General features: G+C 41.7%; 1 protein-coding gene across 2 annotated transcripts in view; it reads left to right on the top strand.

Annotated features, from left to right (window-relative positions):
* Nucleotides 1–27,669, top strand: part of smarca2 (SWI/SNF related, matrix associated, actin dependent regulator of chromatin, subfamily a, member 2) — a 63,857-nt gene that overhangs the window by 9,462 nt on the left and 26,726 nt on the right. For both annotated transcript variants that reach the window (XM_063490683.1, XM_063490681.1), the window contains exons 8-24: nucleotides 117–290; nucleotides 626–799; nucleotides 1,759–1,929; nucleotides 3,144–3,194; nucleotides 4,375–4,505; nucleotides 5,822–5,879; nucleotides 6,042–6,139; nucleotides 6,489–6,636; nucleotides 11,207–11,370; nucleotides 13,764–13,830; nucleotides 13,932–14,042; nucleotides 15,235–15,477; nucleotides 17,249–17,362; nucleotides 18,034–18,138; nucleotides 19,343–19,429; nucleotides 20,347–20,393; nucleotides 24,115–24,281. In XM_063490683.1, coding sequence (XP_063346753.1) covers nucleotides 117–290; nucleotides 626–799; nucleotides 1,759–1,929; nucleotides 3,144–3,194; nucleotides 4,375–4,505; nucleotides 5,822–5,879; nucleotides 6,042–6,139; nucleotides 6,489–6,636; nucleotides 11,207–11,370; nucleotides 13,764–13,830; nucleotides 13,932–14,042; nucleotides 15,235–15,477; nucleotides 17,249–17,362; nucleotides 18,034–18,138; nucleotides 19,343–19,429; nucleotides 20,347–20,393; nucleotides 24,115–24,281 — 2,110 coding nt within the window. The remainder of the gene's footprint in view (nucleotides 1–116; nucleotides 291–625; nucleotides 800–1,758; nucleotides 1,930–3,143; nucleotides 3,195–4,374; nucleotides 4,506–5,821; nucleotides 5,880–6,041; nucleotides 6,140–6,488; nucleotides 6,637–11,206; nucleotides 11,371–13,763; nucleotides 13,831–13,931; nucleotides 14,043–15,234; nucleotides 15,478–17,248; nucleotides 17,363–18,033; nucleotides 18,139–19,342; nucleotides 19,430–20,346; nucleotides 20,394–24,114; nucleotides 24,282–27,669) is intronic.

Genomic DNA, 27,669 nt, shown 5'->3' with positions numbered 1-27,669 from the left:
CCTCAAGCTGCAGTTTCGGCACTATTTTCAACTAGTACTCAATTTGTACTTTAGAGGTACAGGTTAGATTAGATCACTTTAGAGTTTGATGTGTAACCCGTTGATGAATATCCCAGCTGAGGCAGGACGTCGTGGCCTGTATGAGACGAGACACGACCCTGGAGACGGCCCTCAACTCGAAGGCTTACCGGCGCAGCAAGCGGCAGACGCTGAGGGAGGCACGCATGACCGAGAAGCTGGAGAAGCAGCAGAAGCTCGAGCAGGAAAAGAAGCGCAGGCAGAAACATCAGGTGAGTCACACCAGAGTCCATGTAACAACCCACAGCACTTATTATATCATTTGTTTATCTTATTGTTGTTCTTGTAAAAACTGTAGTGCCATGGAAATCATAAAAAGTATTCATGACAATTTTTGGTTAAAAAAACAAAACGCTACCATCTCATTTCCTGCAGTCAAAACAAATACAACAAAAGCAATCAGAAAACTGTCAACAGTGCGACGGCATCCAGCAGGTCCTCCGTGTGAAAGCGGATGACAAGCTGACAGGAAGGAAAACTCATGTGGTGTCAGGGTTGTGTCTGCAGTGACGAGAGCAGAAACAAAAACTTGTGACTTGTTTTTCAGGAATATCTCAACAGCATCCTCCAACATGCCAAGGACTTCAAAGAGTATCACCGCTCTGTGTCCGGTAAGATGCAGAAGCTCACCAGAGCCATCGCCACCTGGCACACCAACACGGAGCGTGAGCAGAAGAAGGAGACGGAGAGAATCGAGAAGGAGAGGATGAGGAGACTCATGGTGAGGAGCGCCAAACCAAGATAAAACTTTTTGCAAGTCATGTGTTTTAATAAATGCTCAAAGCAAAAGTTACGGACATACAGGCTGATTATTCACTATACTGGCTACAAGCACACCACAGCTTATAGTAAACGTGTTTGTTGCCAGCAAGTAAAGGATCTGGGCCTTGCCTAAAGCCTGCTGAGCTTGGACCAGCCTGCTGGTGCTGTTCTTATGATGCCAGTTGTTGCCACTGAGCTCGGTGTTGGCTTGACACACATCTGTCTACATGTTGCTCTCTGCATCTGTATAAGAAATGCCCCCAAATGCACAAAGCAGGCCAAAACTGAACCTTTCAGAATTAGTATTTAGTGTGGGTGATGGTCTCAGTGAGAAGCAGGATGTGACTGTCCACTCGTTTTCCACTGCTCTCATTCTTCTCTGGTGTCTGATTTCATTCCGACTCATTAAATCAGAGCTGGAGTTTGTCAGCTAAATAATAGCACATGATACAAACGTCCACAGTGTCGTGCTGCGGCTCTGCGTTCCTGTTTCGCACTTCTCAGCCCCCCACTCGGCTGCCAGCACTGTTAGTGCTGCTGAGGCCTCATTACATGCATGGCTGAAGAGAAGAGGCACTCTAAAAGTGTCTTATGATACAGACAGAAAAGGACTTTGAGACAGAGACAGTTTACAGATAAGGTCGCTGGTGTGCAAATACACGATTTAGCCATTTAGAGTCTATTTATTAGTTTTTTAAATTATTATTAAAAGCACGTTTTGTACAGGAGCTATTTGTAATCATAATAATAATTAAAGATCCTAAAGGTTAAACTGGTGACTATATGAGTGCAGTGGAGTTTATTTGTAATTCTGTCCTGTTATTATAATGGATCATTTACACTTTATTCTCAAGCTGATTTTCAAATACCGTTAAAGCAGCTCTCGTCTTTAATTTGATGTCACTTTGGCTCATCCAGGCAGAAGATGAGGAAGGGTACCGAAAACTAATCGATCAAAAGAAAGACAAGCGTCTGGCCTACTTGCTGCAGCAGACGGATGAATATGTGGCCAACCTCACCACCCTGGTGTATGAACACAAAGCTGCTCAAGCTGCCAAGGAGAAGAAGAGGAGACGGAAGAGAAAGAAGGTAGGAGGACGAAGGTCAAGTGTGTGCAGCACTCAACTTCAGACAAACATAAACACAATAAAGTGGCTGTTGCTGGATATGTGGCCTGCTCTGGGATCAGCAGTGTCAGTTCAGGGCAGTTTGTTTGCTCTTCTCTCAGTGTTCTCAAATGCTCCTGAGTAAATAATTTCACTACAACTACACTCACTGACCACTTTGTTAAGTACACCAGTTCAACTGTGCATTAGTGCTCATGTTGCAGCAACTCCGTGTGTCCGGCCACGTAGCCCAAGACAACCTGCTGAAGCTCAAACTGAGAGTTAGCTCAGGGTCAAGGACAAACGGGGATTTAAGTGCCGTTGAATGTGGCGTGGTGGTTGGTATTTCAGAAACTGCTGATCTGCTGATTTCCCAGAGAATGTTCTGGAAAAGAAAAAATATCCAGTGAGCAGCAGTTCTCTGGGTGAATGCCTTGTCGATGCCAGAGGTCAGAGGTGACTGGCCTGACTGCTTCAGGCTGATAGGACAGAAACAGTAAGACAAATAACCACTCACTGCATACAAGGTACATACTGCTCAAGCGAAGGTCAAGTGACCCCATACAAGGTATGCAGAAGAGCATCTCTGAATGGGCGACATGTCAAACCTCCACAGCAGCACAAGACAACCCCCCCCCCCCCCCCCCCCCCCCCCACACACACACACACACACACACACACACACCCTACCTATTGTGGCTGACCTCATCCATCCCTTTGTGGCAATGGTGTACCCGTCTTCTGAATCTGCTTCCAGCAGGATAACGTGTCACAAAGCTGCCTTACAGTAGTTTCTTGAACATGAAGAGTTCACTTTATTCAGTCATTCTTCACAGTAACCAGCGTCATGGATGTGCAGCAGCTCTGTGATGCTGTCACACACAGTATGGCCCAAACTCTGTGAGGACTGTTTCCAGCTCCTTATTGAATTAAGCAGTTCAGAGGGTAAAAAGGGGATCCATCCTAGTACCAGCAATGTGCACCTAATAAAGTGTCATGTGAGTGTACAATAGGTAAACACAGAGCACCCATTCCCTTTAACAGGCCAATGGTAAAAAAACACACCTATTATTATTATTATTATTATTATTATTATTATTATTATCATCATCATCAGTGTTTTGAATATCCAGCTTTGATATGAGTCAGTGTTTTGAAGCAAATGCCCTCTGATTGGTTGATGTGTTATTTATGTAGAAGGTGGATGGCGATGGTGAAGGCACGAGCGCAATTGGACCTGATGGAGAGGTGAGTTACTGTACATGTTAAATTTAAAAAAATATGTTTTTATTTGATGTGCAGGTAACTTTGAGTTTACTGAACACCACCTTATTGTTTACCATGGTTCACTCTCTGCACCTTACCTGCTCAGGACTGAACTGCAGACAGAGTTGGTGCTGAGATGTGACAGCAGTGGACATTTTTTGTGGAGACTAAAAGCAGCAATAAAATCACATGAATTCTGCACTTATGTTCAACAGGTGGACACAAACATGGATGAGTGACAGTCGTACTGATGGATGTGTAAATAATCAGCTGTTGAAAATCAGTCACTGCTGTTTCAAAGACTTTTTCAGGGTTCACGTCCCCCCGATGTCGACAGATGTTCGCTTTTTGTCCTCTGAATATGTTTAACTTTCAAAAGTAGTAACGCTGATAATTATTCCTCTCATGCATTTGCTGAGTCTTTTATTGCAACTGCTACAAAATCCAACCTACTCCGACAGAAAAAAGAAATAAATAAGGAGCAGAACAAACAAACAGTAATTATCCATTGAGAGGCAGACTGCACCCTGGGCGATTGTACGACAGAGGCATGTTGTAAACAGTCCTCCGAAAGCAAAAAGACGTCTGTGCTGTTTGTTTGTTTGCAGTCACACCTTTTAATCATGTTCCTCACCTCTGTGTGCTCCAGAAGCTCAGGCTGAACTTTGATGGCAGGTTTGGAAGAAGCTCTCATTGATGTCTTAGCGGTTGTTTACCTCTAAAGGGAACTTTGGAGGTCTGAAAGTTTGGTTCATGTTGGGATTTATTAGTCTCATTTTTTCCAGTGAAAATAATTTATAAAATAATTAATTAAAAAAAGCTTTTGAATTGTCTGTAGAATTTTATGTTTTATAGCTTTTGTTTAATTGGGATTATGGAACTAATAAAAAGTGTTTTATGTTAATTATATGCAGTCATAAAAGCAGCAGAAGCTCAGGTTACATCAGCGGTGGCTGATGAAAGTGAAGCTTTGTGGTTTATGGTTCTCATTTCTAAATGGATTTGAAGATCTATATCAGACTTTGATCAATATCAAAGTCCGCCGCTCATTTTAAAAACTTAACAGCTCATATCTTTTCAAAAAAAGTTAAAAGACTGAAGTTTGCACATGAGTTTAGATTTGTTTATGCATGCTGCTTCTTGTGTTTCCTTTGTCCTGTAGCCAATGGATGAAAGCAGCCAGATGAGTGAGCTGCCTGTCAAAGTGATTCAGACTGAGACCGGGAAAGTTTTGCAGGGAACCGAGGCCCCAAAATCCAGCCAGCTGGAGGCTTGGCTCGAGATGAACCCCGGGTGAGTTGCATAGCATTGTTGTCGGCTTCTGATCTCTTTGAAACGAAACCGTTGGACACTCCAAGATTCCGCTGGTGGCAGTCTTTGTGTGTTCGGCCACGGTGGCTCGTAATGCTCACACAGACTGCTTTTTGTAACGCCAAGAACAAAACTTATCAAAATCAATTCCAAGTAAATTCTTTCAAGTCTAGAATTAAGCGTTGCTATTTTTTGCAGTGTTCATTTGCAAAGTGGGAGAGAAAAGAACGGCACTGCTGTAGACTCTTTTTACCCCTCAGCCATAAACGGCTGATGGGGTAAACCCCTCAGGGCGGCGGGCACCATGCACACCCAGGTTTGTGAACGCGATGACTCGAGAACGAAGCAACATAGGAATTTCAGATGGATGCCATGGGTGTATCTGCGAAAAATCTCAGATAAGCTTGGATCTTAGTGACCTTGGCCTCGAGGTCAGAGGTCAAGTTTTCTGAAAACCTGGTGTGTCTAATAACTTGAGAAGGAAGTCACCTCGGATTTTGAAGTTGATACCAGTCTTGGCATCCTTGATAGAAGTCATGCATTTTTATGTAGCTGGTTTCTCAGTGGAGCAATATAATATGTAGCTATTCCACCTGACACTGTGGTCCATGAAAACACATCAAACTACGCTCGCTGTGTTCCCTCTGGTCTCAGCACACAGAGTCCATGTTATCACTAAAACACCCGTCGTTTTCTCCGTAGCACCTCCAGGATTGCAGGTTTCGCTCTGTGCAGCAGACCCGTGAGCACGATCAGGTGGAAAAGATTCGTCATTGCCAAGAACACCAAGAGAAGAAAATCCAATTTGACTTTACACCACTTTAAAACAAAAAGCAGCAGTTTCATCTTCAGTGAAATTATAGTGAGCAAGAAAAGTCATTAAAATAAAAAAAACACAAATCAAAAAAAGCACGAGCTGCTGCAACAGGCAGACAGTTAACAGGGCAGAAAAATTACTTAATTAATAAAATTAGCTAAAATGTTTTAGATTTTTAAATAATATTTAATAAAACTAGGAAACCTAGTGAGCTTTAAAATTCTCCCTCCACACTCTGATGATATTGATAGTCTGAATATCAATATCCCCGAATCAGCACATCTCCTTCATATTTAAACATGTTTATAGTGTGAAACTTTTACTCGCTCCGTTTATTTATTTATTAATAAACTCTTTTCACTATGTGGAGAGTTGTTGCTTGTTAGGAGATAAATTCTGCTGAAGGTCGTCATTATGTTTCTGTGACGGGCACAGATGTTTTAATGAGGCTTTGTTTTTCTGTTGCTTCTTTTGAAAACAGGTATGAAGTGGCCCCGCGGTCAGACAGCGAGGAGAGCGGCTCAGAGTTTGAAGAGGAGGTAGAGGATTTTCTCATTAATAAACTTTAAATTACACAAAATCCACCAGGGGGCACTGTACACTTTATTATCCACATCAAAGTTGCTTCTTTGTTCCACCTGTGCTGCTGTTATTTTATTAAGCACGCTCACAGTCATGTGTTATCAATTTTACCTTATAAGGAGGAAGATGAGGCGTCCAAAGGAGAGACAGAGGAGAAGAAGATAATCGATCCCAACGGAGATGAAGTCACCAAGAGAGCTGCCAAGAACATCATCGAGTATTGTATTTCCTTCTGTTATCTCCCATTTACTCGGCATGTGTTGCATCAGCTAGAAAGAAGCGTTCAGTTCACATACGCTGGAAGTTGAGTGTGTAGACTGTTTTTTAACAACCTGAAACCTGATTTTCCCTGCAGGAGCCTCACAAATAAGCAAATAAACAAACCTCTGGCTGTCTTTGTATTGAATGTGGATTTCCAGAGGAGCTCAGACAGTTATTAGTCTGAGCTCCCGGGGTCAGACCTCAGTTAGGCGCCATTAAATTAAATTTGAAAGCTGGTTCAGTTTGAGTTAGGATACTTTCAAATGCTCTCTGTCTCTGTCTCAAATGATCAAACACACATGCAGGTCAGCCAAGCAGGATGTGGATGATGAGTACAGTGTTCCTACTGGCCAAACCAGCTCCCAGTCTTACTACGGCGTGGCCCACGCTGTCATTGAGAGGGTGGAGAAGCAGTCGTCACTGTTGATCAATGGGATGCTCAAACAGTACCAGGTACACACACACGTATACAACATGTCTGCTTTTGTAGAAGCTGGCTACTCCTCCCTGTGTCTGAATCTACCAGAGGTCTCTTCCTGTTAACAGGGAGTTCCTTTTTTCCACCATTGCCAGGTGCTCCTCACAGAGCATCATCAGTGGATTGTTGAGTTTTTCACCCTAATATTGTATCTTTGAGGGAACTTTTTGGTCCAAGAAATCCAATAACATGACAAGAATTTAATAAATGAGTCAAGCAAGTCTACATTGGTCACATTTGCAAATAGATCGAGGGAACATATAGAAACACTTGTTGTGAAGCTTCTGCTCTTTTCCAGCTTTGTGCCAAACAGTGTGTCAGATGTTTCCTTTATCCTAGGCTGGTCTAAAATGTCATTCTTTCCTGTAACTGGTTTGACCTCATTTGTAAGCGCTACCACTGGAACTTTGGCGTGAGTGAGCAGGGCTTCCTAACTGTTCTTGGACAGCTTGTCCTGATTCTGGCTGAACAGTGTGGCCCAGTGCTGCCACCAGTAGACACGTCTAATTTGTCTTGAATGCCCTGTGAGGACTTGAGTTTCAGTTCAGTTCTACTGAGTCTGTGAAAAACATCTAAAGTGTCCAGCTGGAGCAACAGATTAAGATGTCTAATGAGATGGCAGAATGCTGCACAGAGATTTGCTGCGTCATGCAAAGATATCAACTCTTTCAGCAGCTATTTTATCTTCCATCAACAACTATGTGCGAAGTAGACATAATGTGGATTTCAGGTTAGAGAGCAATCCACCAGGAATGTCTGCTTGCATGTGGTTGAAATTGGAACTTCTTTCCAAATGAAAGTTGAGTCAGATTGTACCCAGTCTCAGCAGACCGGCTCTTTTCAAATCAGCGAGAACTGATTTGCAGAGCTAAACTTTGTCTAAATGTATGTCTGCATGTTCACATGGGAAGCCACTCTCGTCTTTACACTCTCATCTCCCAGCCTGTCTCTAATGTGATGTGGTGCACATCCATGGGGCATTTTTAAGCACGCATGGGATCCACCCGAGCATTTGATGTGTGATCTGAGAGGCATTAGATAAAGTCATGCAAACACTGAGCTTCCATGGGCAGTCAGCAACTTGATTGCAAACAGAAATCAATATGGCAGCTTGTTTGAGAGCAAAACTAGTGCAGCAAAATGTATTTATAACAACATGCTAGCAATGAAGTATGCCATGCAGGTGCTGAGTGTGTTTTCATTTTAGATTAAAAAAGTCCAGTCTGAGTGCTTTCAGTAGTTTCCTGGTTACATAGACAATGAATGGGAGCAAACGTTGGCTGATCTGCAAAGAAGACCAACTTTGTATAAGGAACATTTTAGAGACTGTAAAGTTCTCGTATAAGTTGCAAACATTGGACCACATTGGCATCCGAGCTAATACGTTTGAAAAATTCAATTAAAAGCTTTGGACACCCCCCTACATGCTAGCAAGCTACAAGCTATCACTGCAACTGAGAAGCACCGCTGCTGTCAGCTTTAAGCAGAGTTTACACGACAGCTGAAGTAACAGACTGTCTGCATACAAACAGCTTTAGCTTTAATTGGATCTTCATTCTCCAGCTTTGTGCTAGTCTAAAACAAAGGGTCAGTGGATGACAGCGTGTTCGGCTTTTTACCCACAGAGGTTTTGATTGTGACTACAGTGACATGCGCTGGCGTTCCTTTATCTCCCCCTGGGTATTTGGACTTGATGGACTGCATCATTACTGTGTGTGTGTGTGTGTGTGTGTGTGTGTGTGTGTGTGTGTGTACCATAAATCATGACATCAAAGTCATTTCATCATTTTTTGTCAAGAAAACAGAATCTTGTCATGCTTTATGCTCTCATATATTCATCTAAATGCATTTTGCAGTCCATTATTAAACCCGATTCTTTAATAATCCCCATGATAGAACAGGGAAAACCCAACTCAGGAGTGGTCAAAACATTTATAATTCTTTATTCAATCATCTTCCAGAAGAGAGAGACCCTGCACAGCCCAAAGCCAGTTGCAGAATCTCAAAAATGTGTCTCATATAGGTGTTATTTTGGTCCTTTACACGTCACACATAGTTTCGATAAAAACACTCCTTCTGTGTTTACTAGTTCCACTTTTTCTGTCTGGTTTCCTGTATTTTATTAATATGCCTCTGCAGCTCTGCACTAAACTTCCTGTTTCTTAACTTCCCCTTACTTCAACCTCTGTTGCTAGGCGACCTGTCACCCTCTGACCTAGTTCTCTTTCACAGCTGGCCTTGGTTTATAAAGGCCTTTATTATTAAAATACATAAAACAATCTAATCAGAAAATAAGCACTAAGAATATATATTTATCTTGTAACACCATGCACGTCTATTTTTGTTGTAAATGTGAGTGAAACAGTCAAGCTGTCGAGTCTTGCAGTGCCAGCGCCAACTTCCTGCTGTGCTTCCAGTGCCACCAGTACCAGCTTCATAATCATCAAACGCTACCTTTAGTATGAAAACAGGCTACAGATGGCAAGAAAAAGTTATTATAGATGAGTGCGATTTCATTTGATAAATGCGATGAATCCACACCTCAAATGTGAGATACTTTTTATATTATTGATTCATGTAAACAAGCATCATGTTTCGTGGGAAAAAAGCCTCTCAGTCTCCTAGAGGTCTGAACTAAACTTAGTAACTTGATCAGAAAACTAAACTTCCTCTTTATTTCTCTTAACCTTTAACTTAAGTCTAAAAAATTTCCCACATGTGAGACTAATAAAGATTTATCTTATCTTAATCTTAATCAGCAAATTAGGTGATAGTTAAAATAACAGCTCGAGCCTTAAATGTATTTATGTTCTTCAGTGCAGGTAAATTAACCTCTGCTCTCTGTGATGATGTCCTAATGTATTTACTGAGGGCGTTGCCACGCCTCTGGACATGGAAACAAATCGTTTTCAGGTTTTCTGAATATTCCCGAGTCTGTGGGCAAAGAGCTGGTGACTGTCACAAGTCTTCGGTCATAGATAGAGGCTTTGTAAGCAAACACATCTCCTGTTAGGCACATGAATGCGTCTTAGTCAAGCCTGTCTGCCTGTAGCGATACAGACACCCTCATCTCGTCTTCAGCTGCAGCGTACATGACCGTGAGAGATATATTGGCAGAGATCTGGAACTGGCAGCTGGGTACAGCTAGCATTTGTTTTCTATCCAATCACGGTGCAGTCATCCTGTTTGTCTGATTTATGGTGTGCCAAATTTAAAATGAGATATGGCGCGCTGCTTGGGGAAAATTGGACATCCATTAATCGGATCAAACGTCTGCGGTGTCAGTATATATATAGCAAACCTAAATTCTCAGAGACTCTGCATTCAGTTGGGAATACATTTCTTTTCACAGCCGTCATCTCTGGAATTAGCTCTGCTGACAGACATGCATGCATTGAAGCATTGTGCAGTTTATTGGTTACCTTTCTGTTGCCACTGACCTCCTGACCTTTCGTCAGACCGTCGTTCGCTAATTGTTTCCCCACAGGCGAAACCACGCAGCTGGTGACAGAGTTATTTTTCTCCCAATGCTTTAGGATATAAAATGCTGTGGTGGCAGTAACATCAAGTTAGCCGGCAAAGCTCACAGTGAAAAATGTCAAATTAACTTCTTGACACGTCTAAAGGTTTGCACATTTACAAGTACAGAGGCAGAAGAAATGCCTTTAGATTCCATATTTTTGGCAGTTCTTTCTTTTAGGCTGTCACAGCTAAAGGGGGCACAGCATGACATTATGGATATGTGCGTCTAGTTATGTTTAAAAACTTTAAGACATGTATAATTTCTGCACTTTTCTGTATTTTTCTGGATTAAGTCTGTAGTTCCAAACTTTTTCTGACATGCCAGAAAAAGTCACTTGTCCCAGAATCCAAAATTCAATCAGTCAGCAATAAAAAAAGGATCAAAGATGAGTTTCTGTGTAATCTTTTGTCGCTTTAATGTCTTTTTTTCTTCTTAATTCAACTTAATTTCACGGCGTATGTTTACCTGTCGCCATCTGCACCCCACCTGCAGTGGCTCTGTGCCCCGACAGCAGGCCCCGCCCCACAGTTTGAGAAATCAAGTGTGCTGCTCCACAGTGGGATGCTATAAAAACAAAGATTGCACCAACAAACGTACAGAGTTGGATGTTAGAAGACATGAGAAGGCCCGTATTGCTACACCGACCATCCTCAACATCAACAATGGCATACAAGAAACTTTTATGGGTTGCTTTAGCTTCATCACCTGATTGTTAGGACTGCCCTATGATAGGATAAACATAATAGTGCAAGGATGCATTTACTTGACTTGTTGCAGGTGCCTGTGATTGCCTTCATATTTGCTTTGCTTATTATGCACAGCAGCCATTTCAGCCACAAGGAGAGCTCCGTTATTCATGTTGGAATATAGATGATTGTAAACTCTGGGCATTATTCATTGTATTGTCTTTTTAACATCTAGTTAGACGTGTATTTCTCCTTTTTCTTCGTCTTCACCGTTTTATTGTTTGTGCGTTTTGTGTCCACACAGAGCACGCTCATGCTTTCTTCTCTGTTTTTTAGATTCAGGGGCTCGAGTGGATGGTGTCCTTGTACAACAACAATCTCAACGGCATCTTGGCTGATGAAATGGGGCTCGGCAAAACCATCCAAACCATCGCCCTTATCACCTACCTGATGGAGCACAAGAGGCTCAATGGTCCCTATCTCATCATCGTTCCTCTCTCGTTAGTGCTTCTCTTCCAGTATCACTCGTGGCTCTTATCTCGCAATGTCATGACACCCTAAAATCTAACATTATTAGAGTCACCTGAAAAGAACTTCAAATGATAATCACTCGTGTGAAGGCTTTCTTTTTGTTCGTGTATTAGCAGCACTACACGTAAACTACCCTGAAGGTCCTTATGAGTGCTCCCTCACACCCGTCCTGTCCTTTTAGCTATTTCCATTGGTGCCAAGGAAACTGTTTAAAAGGCATAGGCTATATTTTATCAGCCTCAGCCTTGGTACATGGACTCAGCATCCATTTGAAAAAGCACAAACAGCTTTTCAGCATGACTGCACCTGGAATTAAGGGGCGCTGTAATAAGAAAAAAAAAGTGTATTTTTATATCTTTCTAATAGATTTGTGCTCTCCAAATGCCCCTGTAGTCTCACAGTGAAATAGCCTGAGCAGTACACGGGCTGTAAGCAAAGAGAGTTGGTGTTTGCTCAAATGACACGTGTCAGGTGTTCACATCCATCTCACTGTGATAAGTCCAAATTCATGCTTTGTAATTATTCTAACAATATGAAGTACAGTGCATACTAAACAGGGTACGAGAATACTACTGGCAGATATTTTTCACTTTGCAGTGTGGAAAGGAAAAAATGCATTGTGCATGAAGGTGCTTATTGTTATTGAAGTTAAATTGGTGTTCTTAGGCCACTTCCTGTTAGTATGAGGTGGATGGAGGCACAGACAGACACTCACACATACGTGTTTCAGGCTTCAAAGGTCTCGCTTCTCTTCTGTTTTTTTGACACCAGGTGCTGAATTGTGGATCTGCTGGTTTGCTTTGCCTGTGATAATTGAGGCAAGGTGCAGAGAAAAGTTCAGCCAATCAAATTGCATTTATTCAGATATGTCAGTGCAGCTGCTTGGCACTCAGATTGTGTTATTGAAATAACCTGAGACGGGTGCAGCTTGTCATTCAACATTTAAACTGGAGGAGAAATGAATCATTGCTCTGAGTAATCAGAACATCTTACATAGCCAAAGTGTGTCACGTGCAGCTAAGTTCATGCTAACTGCTAATGGAAGCTTGCCCTGTGGGAGAGATACAACCTGACCCCTGAGATGGATATGACATTACTGCTCTAGTGACTGCAGCAGAACAGCAGGACAGAGGCATTACATCATCAATAAAGTTTATGTGACCCTGCACGCCCCTCAAACCACACGGTGTTCTGGTTATGGCTTTCTTTTCTTTTCTTTACTGTGCTTTCACAGTACTTTTTGGGTTTAGCACAGTCTTCGGTCCAATCAATCAGCTTGTCACCAGCTCCCGGCGTCACTAAAAAGGGAGAGACCTGATTACGCCTGCTGCACCACCGCTCCCCTGCAGCGGAGCCAAAGACCTCACCTCTGCCACAGTTTAGTTTTTGAAACTGCTAAAACAGCACAGGAGGATAATTAGCATGTCTGAATGTGTTTTTGGCCCGGATAAAGATGCTTAATTTTAGTATAAGGCTGTGTGTGCATCTCATTATAGGCTCAAATGAGCCAGATTATTTGATGGCAGTTTTATAGATGAGTAGAGAGGCTTGTATTTATTTCATGTGTGGGACCGCTCACACAGTCCTCACGAACACTTTATAACTGTGCAACATTAAGGCTAAAAACAACCCATAATGCATTATTGTCCATTGCAAAATAATATCTGATAATGTGAATAACTGATGACTTTACAGGGTGTGGTCGAAATAAATCTTTAAAACTGTTTTCAGAGTATGGGAATATGTCCAATTACTGATACAGCTTCATGAAGTGTGTGATTCTCATTGTGTTTCACTTACAAACAGCAGGAAACCAGCGTGCTGTTGTTCAGGGGTGAAAATTCAAAGTGGTTTAAGGCTGATGAAAGTGTGCTCAGTGCTCGCAGGACGAGTGCAGGAAAACACTCGTCTTTTTAATTGTTATTCCTTTTAATGTTGGTTTCTAACTGCAGGTGTTTGAAGATTCGAGTGAACAATGGTTGTGTTTTTAGAAGCAAGACTATTTTTTAAAGATTAATGAACAGAGCACTTTTTTCTTTATAAGTGATGGAAGCTGAGCGGAGGCTTAAATCGCTGCTCAAGGCCACTGTGTGTAATGTGCTCTTGAATATGCATAGTGTGCAAATATGGAGTAAAGCCTAAAACTGTCTGTTTTTTAGCACACAGCAGTATGTCCCAGTATGCCACTGAACATAAAGAGCTCATCTAGTCTCTTATTATGAAATAAAATGCTTGTGGGCTGGTGCATTTTCATGGTTTCTTTGGTTGTTTTTGTAAATGAAATGTTGATGAATCTGTACTCTTTGAAGATTCTGCCTTTACTGCTAAAAACATTCTGACCACATTTAAATGCTGTTTTCAGGACCTTGTCTAACTGGGTCTATGAGCTTGACAAATGGGCACCGTCTGTGGTTAAAATTGCTTACAAGGTGAGACAAATCTCTGTTTTTTAGTCTAGTCTCTTTTTTCACATCACAGATGTTCAGATTTTACGACAGAACGTTGTCTCTTCTTTGTCTCCACATATTAGGGCACCCCTGCTTTGCGTCGTGGGCTTGTGCCTCAGCTCCGCAGCGGGAAGTTCAACGTCTTGCTGACCACCTATGAATACATCATCAAAGACAAGCAAATACTGGCTAAGGTGAAAAGGATCAAACCTCTTTCTTCTATCTATAATGTGCTTCCTAACTTGAACCCTGTTGTAACATCTCCGTCTTCACAAATATCCACAAAATGAGCAAAAGGAAATTATGGTGAGCTTCCATCCACCGCTGCTGCCGAGCTCAAATCACCAAAACATCTGGAAAAGCGACAGAACTGTGATTGTTGTTTGTTTCATGCAGTAATTTGAGAGATGTTAAGTTTCCTCGCTTTGCTTTTCATCTCTTCACTTGAATAAATCATGCATCATGCATTATTCACTGACGCTCGCTTTTGCACTTTGTACATTTTGTTGTTATTAATGCACAAACTTTTCATCTTCAGCTAAAATTCAGATTTTTGTTTTTCTCACTCGAGGCTTTTTAAAGGTTAAATATGTGCATCTGGCAGTAATTGTATTTTATTAGCATAAAAGTTTATTACTTGTGATGAACAAACCTGATTCCAAACATGTTGGGACGCTGTGTAAAATGTAACTAGAACACAGTGATTTGCAAATCTTACAAAACTATATTTTATTCACAACAAAACACAGAAAACACATCAAATGTTTAAACTGAGTGAAATAATTGTTCATTTTGTATCTGATGGCAGCAATATGTCTCTAAAACATCAGGCCATGTTTCCCACTGTGCAGCATCCTTCTCTTATTTTAACATCAGTCCACATCATCAAACATCTGGAGCTGAGGAGAGCAGCAGCTGGAGGAAAGCTCCGGCCTTTTGTTGCCCCCACCCGGACTGTTTTTCAGATGTGTTGCTGCCATCAAAATCAAAATGAGCCAATATTTCACCTAAAATTGTGCATTTGTTCAGTTTAAACACGTAATATGTTTTCTCTGTTCTGTTGTGAGTAAAATATGAGATCTGCAATCAGTGAATTCTGTTTTTATTGACATTTTACAGCTTTTTTGGAATTGTGCTCATAATACACATTATATGACAGGGGGCACAAAGATTTCATCATGTCAGATGAGAACGTGTGAATACTCATAAACACGCTAAATAAAAGGCAGAGTCAGAAGCTTGTTATTTGTATTCAGAATTATTCTGCAGCCTGAGGGTCGTCAAAGTGCAAAATCAAAATCCTGCAGTGACGACTGAGATACTTTGTAAAACTGAAATATTTGAAATGCTAATTTGCACTTGGGTTCTGTTTTGTGTCTCCTACAGATTCGCTGGAAGTACATGATCGTTGACGAGGGTCACCGCATGAAGAACCACCACTGTAAACTGACACAGGTGCTGAACACGCACTACGTGGCTCCCCGTCGGCTGCTCCTCACCGGGACTCCTCTGCAGAACAAGCTGCCCGAGCTGTGGGCCCTGCTCAACTTCCTGCTGCCCACCATCTTCAAGTGCTGCAGCACCTTCGAGCAGTGGTTTAACGCACCCTTCGCCATGACAGGAGAGAGGGTAGGTGCCAGGAGAGCTACCAGTGTTTTAGTTTTAAGCTAACACTGGCTGATGCTGAAGTCTGGGTTTTGCAAATCAAGTTAACAATTAGTTTTAACCTTCGTAGATCAAATAATAATACATAATGCATTTTGTTTTGTCATGTAGTATAAATTTAGAAAGGAGATATCAGAAAGAGATGAATCATTTCTGAAAGCTCTGTGATTAAAGAGACTGAAGATGTTTTACAGACATTATCATTCATAATCAGAAAATACCAAAGCTTCTGTGTAAAAACTGAAATCCTTTTAAAAATTGTCTTTACAGCCTTTTCTTCCTGCTTTTTACTGAACACAGAAATACTTCCCATTTTCTTAAAGCTGTTAAAAGGACCTGCTTCCATCTGTTCCCCTCAGCTCACTGCTTTTCTTTGCAGCAATGTTTCATTACTCCTGGCAAGGAAGCAAAGGAAAGTTATTTAGGTCATTTATATGTAAAATTTAACACGGCTTATTTAAATGCATAAGGGAGAATGTTTTTATACCCACTGCATTAAGACTCTGGAAGTGTTCTGAATGTAATTCTGAGTATCCACAGGGAATTTTATTTCCTGCCCCTGGAAAGTTCAGTGAGTCTCTCAAAACAATTCAGAAAGTAAAAAATTTCAATAAATAGACAGGTTATTACACCTGAGAGTTATTCTGGGTGTCGTCACTGGTAGGAGTGACGTTTCATGTCCTTCTCTACATTTAGAAGCGGTTTCCTCATCGACTGCTTTCGATGCTTCTGTACCGTCTTCCATAGCTCAGCAGGCTGAACGAGCGGTAGCCAGCATGGAAGTGGTCTCTGATATCTCTCTGTGCTCTGACATCGAGAGTTTGCACTTTCAACAGTCATGGGACTGCGGTTTGGACAAAGGTCCCGGTTCAATGCTAGGAGAGGACACAGCCCTTTGGGGTCGTGTCGTATCAAACATGTGGAGCTGTGGTCACCTCTCGTGTGGAAAAGGGAGCAGGCAAAACTATCAAATCCCCCGTAGCACTGCCCGCTCCCACCAAGTTCAATGTTCCATCTTTCCATCTATACAGCTCATCTCATATTACTTTTTTAGATGCATATAATTAAAGTATAATTAAGTATAATTAAAAGTTATAGATGTTTTCTAAGCTAAAAAATATGTTTTCTTTTTACTAAAGGGAACCTGTTCTGCTCATTTCCAGCTGTACAAGTGTTGCACGATTTAGGAAAAGAATATTTAAGCGTATTTTTATTGGAAGCTGAGCTTTCTTGCATTAGTAGTAGCTGTTTTAGTTCATAAAAAACAATTTGGTGCCCTGGGTGCAACAGAAGCACCGTGGCCAAACATAACAATTTTTAATTAAAAAGGCACCCTTAAGGAAAAAGTGGATTCAGGCACGCTTCTTATCATCAATTAGTTTTTAAGTGATGTGTAATAATGGCAGCAGAGTGAGTCAGTGGTTGGCAACAGGAAGCTCCTTGGTGTGAACCCAGGCTGGACCCTTCTGTGTGGAATTTGCATGTTCTTTGTGTGCCAGCATGGGTTTCTCCCCAGAGCTCTCATTTATCACGCCATGGAAAACATGCCATGTTAATAACAACCTTAGTTGGCCAAGGAAACACATGCAAAAGAGCTTCTTTCTCTTAAGAGTTTTACTTCTGGGTTAAATGAAGGTTTAGCGTAAAGCAGCATGTCGGCAGGTATGAATCTCATCACTCTGCAGAAAACAAACAGCTGCGAGGCATCATCTCTCACTCTTTCTGACGTGTTCAGGTTGACTTAAACGAGGAGGAAACCATCTTGATCATCCGGCGTCTGCACAAAGTGCTCCGCCCGTTTCTCCTGCGCAGGCTGAAGAAAGAGGTGGAGTCTCAGCTGCCAGAGAAGGTGAGGTTAACACGACTGAACGTTGATGTAGGACGCTGCAGAGTTCTCAGTGCACCAAACCTGCACTGCTGTTTGTTTGTATGTAATGCATGTGTTAGTCGCTCTTAATGAGCTGATTTCATGGTTACATGCAGCTGTTTTTACACTTTGAGGAACGGGATAGTCTTTGCTGACCTTGGATGCAACATTCCTGCTTTCCAAAGTAATTGAAGCTGCAGGTTTGTAAGTGCTGCATCGAGCTCCTGGCCACACTGTGCCAGAGGTGTTTCAGAAAGTAATTGAAGAAAAGGAGATAAAGTAGTCTGTGTGACCTAAACACATTGTTATCAACTTATATGGTTGCATTGCTTAACTGTTGTGACACAGAGCCAGACACCTTAACTGATGACAGGAAATGATCCGCAGCCTTCTTGTGACCTTTCATAGTTATTAAAAAGAATAAAAGATTTTGAAGAAGATGACTTTCTAAGCTGAAGTACAACCTTACAGCTTGTTCTTTGGTATAATTCTGTCAAGTAGCTTTTCTTTATGCCTTTATTTTCATTCTCATTGGTGTATTTTGTCAGTGCTGAGCTGACTGATCGTGGATTTGGCTCAAACAGCCTCACTATTGAAAAGACACCACTGTGCCACTGGAGTTTATTTCATTATTTATGTTGTCGTTCACACAGGTGGAGTACGTCATAAAATGTGACATGTCTGCCATACAGAAGGTTCTGTACCGCCACATGCAGAAAGGCATCCTCCTCACTGACGGCTCAGAGAAAGACAAGAAGGTAGATATCATCAGCTCCTCGGTGGCGTCGCTGTGCCGCTTTGTTCTGTCCGTGTGTGTCGTGCCGACAGACAAAGCCTTTGGGAAGAGTCTGCAGTGATTTGCCTGCTGTTTGACATCAGAAGGACCTTGAATTTTCTTTGAGTGCACTTTTGCTATGTTTGCTTAATTTAATTGGATATTCTAAATTTAATTTGACTCCTGAAGCTACATTTTAATTTCCAGCTTTAGTTTAATTTCTTTTAACCGAGCACTCGCAGGAATATTCTGCTCATGATCTGCGTTCAAAACAAACTAGTCAGTGTTACCTACGTCCAAGACATTGTAAAGAAGTGTAGTGTTTTTCAGTGCGCTGTCCATGGATACATCAAAATTGTGCTTATCAATATGACCATGTGAAAGGGGGGAAGAGCCCCTCTGAGAATCGCTGCATGGTGGAGGGGTTTGTGTGTCCCAGGGATCCCAGGGGCTATGTTGTCCGGGGGCTTCCACCCCCTGGTAGGGTCTCCCATGGCAAGTTGGTCCTGGGTGAGAGACCAGACAAAGGACAATTCAGAAGACCAATCAAGGGAACAGTTCACCCTGCCTGGGATGGGGTTACCGGGGCACCGCCCTGCAGCCAGACCCGGGGAGGGTGCCCGAGGGCGAGCGTCTGGTGGCTGGGCCTTAGTCCATGGGGCCCAGCTGGGCACAGCCCAAAAAGGGACGTGGGTCCATTCTCCTGATGGCCCACCACCCGCAGGAGGTGCGTTAGGGGTCGGGTGCAACTGGGACAAGAAATGTCCCCTGAATCTGAATCTCCTTTTAACTTTATTGAGCTTCATGACAGGTTTTCATCTTCTTGCTTTTATTAACTGAAAAAGCTCTAACAGCCCAGTGCACGCTGACTGTCCCCACGTATTTTAGAAGCTGAGGAAATACTTCCTTCATGAGTTGGTAAAGATCAAACACAGAGCTCTGAAAGAGTCGGCACCACTCTGTTCCTCAGGAGGCTGCAAACACGGCTCCAAATCAGTCAGAATGTGGTTCCTTAAACAAATGTTGGATCGGTCAAAACTTAGTTCACACCTTGTTTTCACTTCCCACAAGTTATTAAAAAATAGTTAATGATTAAAATAAGGTCTTGTAGGTCATTAGTAGCATCAGCTTATCCAGACTGTTTGGATCTTTTTTACTTATTTTATCTCTCTAATACATTTCTGCAGGGCAAAGGTGGAGCAAAGACCTTGATGAACACCATCATGCAGCTGAAGAAGATCTGCAACCACCCGTACATGTTCCAGCACATTGAAGTGAGTGTGGGATTGTTTGCTAGAATATTTTATGTTGATTTCAAACTGTTGCACATTTACTAAATTGTGATATTTAGGTTTCAGCTCAGGGTGAGAGGCAGATCATTTATTACATCTGTGTCCCCCTGGTTTTTACCGCTGTTCCAAATGAGCTGTTTCACGGTGGCTTTAGAGTGGAGTTTAGGATTTACCATACCTCAAACACCAACATTAAACACCTGGTCTTTTTAGATTTGCTACAAATTGGTTGTTTCCAAAGTTCCTAAGTGTTACAAATTCGTGCTGACCTGTTGGCTTGTGATGACAGTTAACGGCAACATTAGCCATATTTGTTCCACGCCGTGCTGACACTGAGGAGATTCATGGTGTTGTTGGGACATTGACTTTAAAAGTAAAAGTAATTCCTCAGATGCCACGAGAGCATTAAGCGTCTTGTCTTTGCTCTTGCAGGGAGTAATAGAACATATGGCTTGCAGTGTTTGCAGAAATTGGCTGGTAGACTTTGAGGCTGACGCTCATTTGAGGCCATCTGTTTGGATGCTGGGCGGTTCTCAGATGAAACATCACAAGAGGCTGAAAACCTTAATGGCTCATTCAAACAGACTCTGTAACTGCTTTAGTCTCATGACTTAAGTCCTGATAGAGTCATGTAAATGTGATCAAACAGTAAGGTTTTCATTGATGTTTAGTTCTTGTTACCTTCATCGTGTAACACACGCTTGTTTGTTAATGTTGGTTTGGTTCTTAGATGACACTAAGGTCCCCACACAGAAACAGAACTGATAGATCAGCTGGTTAAAACCTGCCTGTTGTTGCAAATCTTGTGAAATGTTCACAAGAAGTCATATATTTGCCGTTTATAGGACTTAGTTTAATTGCCTGCGTCGCTTTAACCTAGTTGATGCTTTCTAATACAGGAATCCTTTGCTGAGCACTTGGGCTATCCAAACGGCATCATCAGTGGGTAAGTCTTACAATCAAACACCTCGTGTCCTTCACTGTTACACTGTTACTGTTATGAAAACATATAATAATACAGTGGCCAATAGATCTGTTTTGTGCTTTGAAAAACACATTTGATTTAACGCAGTACTGTAGATGCTCATGCATGGGCTGAGCAAATAAGTAAAATAAAGATTTAACAGTGATTTAAGCTCATATTGATGCTCAGACATCGTTAAGTACTTAACTGCTATATTTAGTTCTCCAGAGATTCAGAATTTCCTGCCATGAACGTTTGCTTTTAATTTCATCTTTATTAATGATAAAACATCCACACATGAAAGCAAATGATTAATATTGTTTACGTCAGTTTACATGAGTGCAGTGACATTGATAGAGCTTGTCAGTTTGTATTTGTGTATAGTCATTTAACACCTAATACAGGATGATGAGGTTTCACATGCAAGAAGCCAACGTGTCAGATAATTGCTACATCTCTGCTGTGCTTGGCACTAATTGGCACCAGATAGGAATTATTCACAGCAGCAGTTCACCTCAAACCCCAGGTGTGAGAATGGGTCCACGTTTAGATCCCAGAATGCAGCTTTGCTTTGGAACATACCAGAAACAGCCAGCTGTGTTGGCAGGAACAGGACACGTGAACTCGACGTGAAAGACAGCGCCGATTTCATGGAAGGGATATGCAGCGCGCTGGAACGAGAGGCTTAAGTTGGCGGTGTTACACCTCCGTCTCTAAGGAGGTCAAAATTTGAAGTGTTAAGCTCGCAGCTTGATGCTGCTTCAGGCACGAGGATCTCTTTGTCCTTTAGAGCACTCGGGAAAGTGTGACATCCGTATGGTTTTGGTCATGATTAGAAGTCACTGCACACACACACGTGCATGCACACACCTTTAATGTCAGTTTGTAAAATTTATGCAGTTTATTTGGAGTTTTTATTTATTTTGCATAGGGCTGTTCGATATAACGATAAATATCAGATGACGATATAAAAACATCTATCGTTTCATATTATGCTATCGTTTGTTTCGTGGTGTCGCAAAATAAACTGTTTACGGCAATATTTGTTCCTGGTTTTGATGGTCACTGTAGATTTTCTTAAAGTTCTCTCTTTCTCTTATATTTGATATAACCACACTACGGACGGACAAGCGACTGTTTTTATGCGTTGTCGTTAGCAACAACGACGGTAAAACCATCGCGTGTCCGCTTGTTTATTTTCCACATAAACCTTTCACAATAAAGCTGAAGATCCTGTTGAGATTTTTCAAAATAAACTGAACCATGTGAAATAGTCTGCAGAGTGTTTACGGACGAGAAGTGAAAAAGAGCCGTCAGGTGCTAGAAAATAAACCTTCGAACAGGCGTTTCCCCGCAACACGCCGTGTAATAAATACTCACAAAGGAAATTGTGGCCGTTTCAACTTATGTAACACTCAACTCCAGGTACACAATTATGGCGTTATTTTTGTGCCACTATTCTGAGCGCATGTAAAAAAATTTGCAGATGCAAGTGTTGCATTTTGAGGAGAAATTTATTTTGAGCGAAGAAAAGCTAAATTTGAGTGAACAAAATTCATTGCTGCGTGCAAAAAACGTATTTCAGTGTTTGCTATTATCCACACACACACAATAGCAGCCCCTCTCGCTCAGTTTTTGCATTTGCGCTTGCTTGCAATGTGTTGCTTGCGCTCTCAACATTTTTGAGCCACAAAACCAGCCAATCACAGACTTGGATGCAAAAAAATCTGATTGGCTGTTTTGGTCTCCAATCACCTCGAAATGACGAAATGCAATATCCCAGAATCCATTTCGTCCAAAACTCAAACGACGCAGTGGCGGAGTTTCAAATATTACTCTTTCTGGGTTACGGGGCGATTGTGGCTCAAGAGTTGGCAGTTCGTCTTGTAATCGGAAGGTTGCCGGTTCAAGCCCCGGCTCGGATAGTCTCGGACGTTGTGTCCTTGGGCAAGACAGTTTACCTACCGCCTACTGGTGAGGGCCAGAGGGCTGCGATATGGTGATATGGCAGCCTCGTTTCTGTCAGTCTGCCCCAGGGCAGCTGTGGCTACAACTGTAGCTTGCCTCCACCAGTGTGTGAATGAATAGTGGAATTGTACAGCACTTTGAAGGCCTCGAAAAGCGCTATATAAATGCAATCCATTATTATTATTATTATTATTATTATTACAAAATAAACTTTTAAGATATTTTCAGGCTAGAATGGTGCTGTGTAAACTTCAAATATCTGCTCGATTTATCAAGACATCACATATTTGCATAAGTGCTCTGACGTTTGCACCTGCAAATTTTTTTTACGTGCGCTCAAAATTTTTTATGTGCGCTCAGAATAGTGGCACAAAAATAACGCCATACATGACGCCCAGCTGAAAACAATTCACGCAAGTCGAGTTGCCCGAGATTCACAGAATTTATAGAAAATGTAAAACTGTTGTGATTTATATCGTTGTCAGGACGATAAATGCCTTATATGGGGATATGAGATTTTAGTCATATTGCACAGCCCTAATTTTGCAGGATTTTTACTACAAAACATTCCAGTAAAACAGGCATGCTTTTGTCCCATTTTTGTGGAGACAGTGAAGGTTCCACGGCGTGCAAAGAAGAGCGTAAAGTCTGAAAAGGTTAAAGCTCGAGAAGCTCTCATCGTAAATTGAAACCTTATTATTTGCAGCCTTCGTCAGGCTCATTTTAAAACATATTACTGACATTATTTTAAATAGCATAGGTGTAACCAGTGATTTATCTCGACATACCTGAATGGGGGGTGTCCAGTGGAGTATTTGCTACATAAACTGGGAAAGTTCACTTTAGGCGAGGTGTTAAAGTTTTGCTCCACTTCATGTCACCCAAACGGTATCTTGACCTAAAAATTGTTCACGATAAACAGAAAAGTCTTTTAGTTTAAAAAAAAGTATGATTCAAGGCAAAGAAAATAATAAAACATTATAGAAGCTACTTAATAAAAGATGCATCGTGTACATAAAACGTGATGAATAATAAAAACCACTGTAGAAACTCATTTATTGAGAAGTCCTTGTTCATACCTGCTGTAATCAGCGCCTGTGTGTTTGGGTTTAACTGATGTTTTTCATTGAAGTGTCAGGCCACAGGCCGGCGTTTCTCTTCATGGAGCTCCTGTGTTCAGTGACACACTCATTAACAGAGCAGGATGACATACAGCAGGGAAAATAAGGTTTGAACATGTCACCAATTTCCTGAGTAAATATATTTCTAAAGGTGCTGTTGAACCCATCCAATCCACACATGCAAAGAAATCAAACCATGGACAGAGACAGAGTTTTTAATAACACAGTCTTGGTAATATATTGAAAAAAATCCAGCTGTATATTCTCATATTACCCATTGGAGCTGTTTAATAAACAAATCACGCTGAAGAAACAGAAAAATTCAAATAGCTTCAAGTTCCAGGAGACAGAGGACAGATTAAAAAGCGACATTATTGCTCAGCTCAGATAATGTGGTGATGTTTCATAATGTTCTTCAAAGATTTAGTGAACAGGTTTTCACAGAGATGACGTAAAAGCCCAGAGCTGCCTCAGCTGTTGTTCAAACTCTGAGTCAGGCTTTCATTGGCCAATTTGAAACCATTAACTGCTGTCACACTAGATGCCACGCAGGCTTTAAAAGTCTATTAATAAAAGTTTACGATCCATTTTTTGTTTTTACTATCTGCACTCAGGCCTGATCTGTATAGAGCATCTGGGAAGTTTGAGCTCCTAGATCGCATCCTACCGAAGCTCCAGGCCACCAACCACAGAGTGCTGCTGTTCTGCCAGATGACCTCTCTCATGACAATCATGGAGGACTATTTCGGATACCGCAACTTTCAGTACTTGCGTCTTGATGGTAAGCTCACACACACATCTGTTTGAGGTGTCCTGAGCTGAGCCTGTGAATCAGGACAAAGGCAGAATCAGCATATTTTAAAGTCCTGAAAGAAACTGAATGGAAACAAAATCAGATCCTGTCTTTGAGTTTTGTCCACTTTAGCCTGTTAATATGCAGTGAGGGGATTAATGTTGTAGTATCTTTACCTGAGACAGTAAAGCACCTTGTGGTGAGTGCTAGAGCTGCTGGATTATTGCACTGCTCAAGAAAATGAAAGAAACCGTGGAAATCACACATGGGACTCAATGCACGAATACTCAAGCTGAAAATCTGTACTGATGTTCTTTGTGTCTAATTTACTGAGAACAAAATGATCGACTTGATTCAAAATCACACCAAATGTCAGAGTTAAAAGCTGAAATCTCAGGCTGATCAAAGTTGCTCCCACATGCCTGGACGCACTCTCAACAACATCTGGACCTACAACCGAAGGGAGAGCATGTGGTGTCCTGGGGCATTAGTGAGCCACCGGATAAACTCTGGTGCTGTTTGGTGGGTTCAGATTCACTGATACATCCCAAAGGTTCTCGAGTCACGTCCTAATGTTTCCCACACTGGAGTCTATTCCTTATCAGTCCTCACTGGGTTCTCACTGGTTCTGCTTTGAGAGTCACCACCATCACTAGCAGCATATCAAAAACATAACACTTAAATGCTGTGGATCAAATGTTTGTGCATGTTTGAGGTTTTCCCCTCTTTGATGTGATCAGTGTTGGGTTCATCATTAAAAAAAAGTAACTGTTGCACATATTACACGGAACATTTTCTTAAAAGTAATGCAGTACATTACTTAAATACTACCAGGAGAAAGTAATTTGTTGCATCACTTTTGTGTTTCTTCGTAAAATGACATGAAACGTATCGTCTCATTATTTTCCATTTAACAATCTAGACCTATAGGTTACTGTCATACACACCAACACAATGAACGATTTTTCTCTTCGTATTTAGGTATGAACACAAACCAAAGATGAAAACCATCATAGAAAGACTTCAAAGCGATCGTCATGGTGATTCTACTTTAGAAACATGAACAGATAGAAACAAAGGCTGCAGCCTGACTGCTTATCAGTTTGTTACCTGTTGAAGTTCAGGGTCTGGCTGTGGGGCTGGAGTCAGCACTCACTCAGCTTTAAGATCACTCTGGGGTCTTGGCTAGCTTAGCGTTAGCATGCTGTCTGTGCAGGTGCTAGCAGAGAGCTGAAGTTGTGTTAGCAGCATAATGCAGTTGTTTCTGTCCTGGATGCAGTTTTCACTTAAACATCATGCTCCTGTCCTTTTGTGGAATAAGAGTAATGTCTGTACACTGCAGATTGAGCCACCATTTTCCTTCTCCTGCACACGAACTAGAATGAGCTGATTGTAGCACAGTAAGCAAAATCGATAGGCAAACAGATGAACAATTCCAAGGAATCAAACTTACTGGGAACTGCTTCTCTACAAGAACCGGTTGTTGATGCTCATCCCCTGGCAGGGTACCAGTGCCTGCATATGGAGGTCTAAATAACCCTCCAAAGATTTTCCTCCCCAGACCACCACTGACCCACTGCCCTTCATGCTGGATGAAGGTCACGCCACGGCGTCTCCAGACTCTTTGACATCTGTCACAGGCTCAGTGTAAATGATTGTATCTGTGGAGAGAATGGGGTGCTGTGCCAGACCTGCCAGTTCTCATGATGATCTCAGGTCAAATGAGTTGATCCACACAGTGCTGGTCTGTGAGCACATGTCCCACTAAAGGACTCTAGAACCCCATGCCAACCTCATGAAGTTGGTTTCTGGCAGTTTGGTCCGATATGTGCATGAGTAGCGTGCTGGAGGTCACTTTGTATCGTTAGCTTGCTCTTCCTGTTTGTGTTCACACAAAGGAGCAGATACCAGTCCTGTTGCTGGGTTGATGTCCTGGTGTCTTTTCCACATTCTTCAGAATGTACTGGGAAGCACCAAAAAAACCTTCTTAGGACGGCACATATCGATTTGCCAGTCTTGACGCAGTTGGACGGCCTGTGGAACTTAATTGGGCTGTGGTTAACTCACGCTACCAGCAGTGGAAAAAACAGGCAAAAAGCAGCATAGAGAAAAAAATCATTCAAGGAAAAAGGAGAGGGCAACAATCTGTGGCCACCACCTGCTAAACCATCCTCTGTTTGGGGGTCTTGTTGTTACCTGCTGTCACTGCGATTTACAACAAAGCATGAAAATCGGATTCTTGATGGTTGATGCAGGATGATGTCCATGAGGTTTGCTGTTACACTGTGATGTGTTTTTGAGTCGTGGATTTTGGGCAACACTGAAATTATTAATCAGTACAAATTACAGTTCACAGACTTTAGAAGAACACTTGATTTAATAAACTTAAAAAATGGCTTTTGAATTAAATGTGAACCAAACTAACGGCCACGGTCTTAAGGGCAGCATGTTTACAGTAAATGAAACGCAGCGCATTAGTCACAGTATATTTGTGGGCATTGAGCCCTTTAAATACATTATATGGTGTTTAAAGGAAAACTTTCCTGCCAGCCTCTGCCATTAGGACTATTTTAATTTGTTGTAACTCCGATATTTTTTATCTATTGGATGTTTTAAAAGGATAAATTTGTCTTTTGTAATTTGGGGTTGACTCATGCTTGTGAGAATAATAACAGGGTGTCAGAGAATTCCCATCACATCCATTCAGCCAGATCCCCGCAAGTGCCATCTCAAACAAAAGACGGGTTATTAGCCACTGGGTCTGGCAGCAGAGACCCGAATCCACTGAGGAGCTGTCATTGATTAATTTATTTTCCCCCGGGACTCATACTGAAACACAATAGGACGTTTAACTCGATAGCGTATCAGTCTGTTTCCTTGATTTTAGCCTTACTGCAGATTTGTTTTTCCCAGTAGTGGAAACGAAAAGCGTTTCATCAAAAACATCACAAACAGAAAGACTGTCACAGTTGGGCCAATTAAAAAAAATAGAAGTTCAATACTTTTGTCTTACATTGTTAGATATAAAAGCACATTACACACTCCTGTGCTAAAGAACACCAGCTTGCAGTGACTCAGTTTGTCTTCGTCTTTTTATGCCTCCATGCTGCTTGGCTGTCCATCTGTCTCTGTGTTTGATGTCCGTCCTCCTCACTCTGATGAAAGCACCACTCTTGCATACTTTGAGGGAAATTCTTGAAATTTAGAAAATGTTCATTTGCATTAAAAGGAAAGGTCTGTGTTGCAGTGACTTCATGATGTTCTGCAGAAACACTTGGCTGTTATTTAAAGCAATAACCAGAATGAATCCATGGATGGCCCTTCCACTTCCTATTTATCCTGTTTTATTAAAATGCCCATAAGCCACCAACGGCCT

This window comes from Pelmatolapia mariae, linkage group LG12 (assembly GCF_036321145.2).
Source record: "Pelmatolapia mariae isolate MD_Pm_ZW linkage group LG12, Pm_UMD_F_2, whole genome shotgun sequence".
Taxonomy (NCBI): domain Eukaryota; kingdom Metazoa; phylum Chordata; class Actinopteri; order Cichliformes; family Cichlidae; genus Pelmatolapia; species Pelmatolapia mariae.
This window is presented reverse-complemented; position numbering and strand designations above follow the sequence as displayed.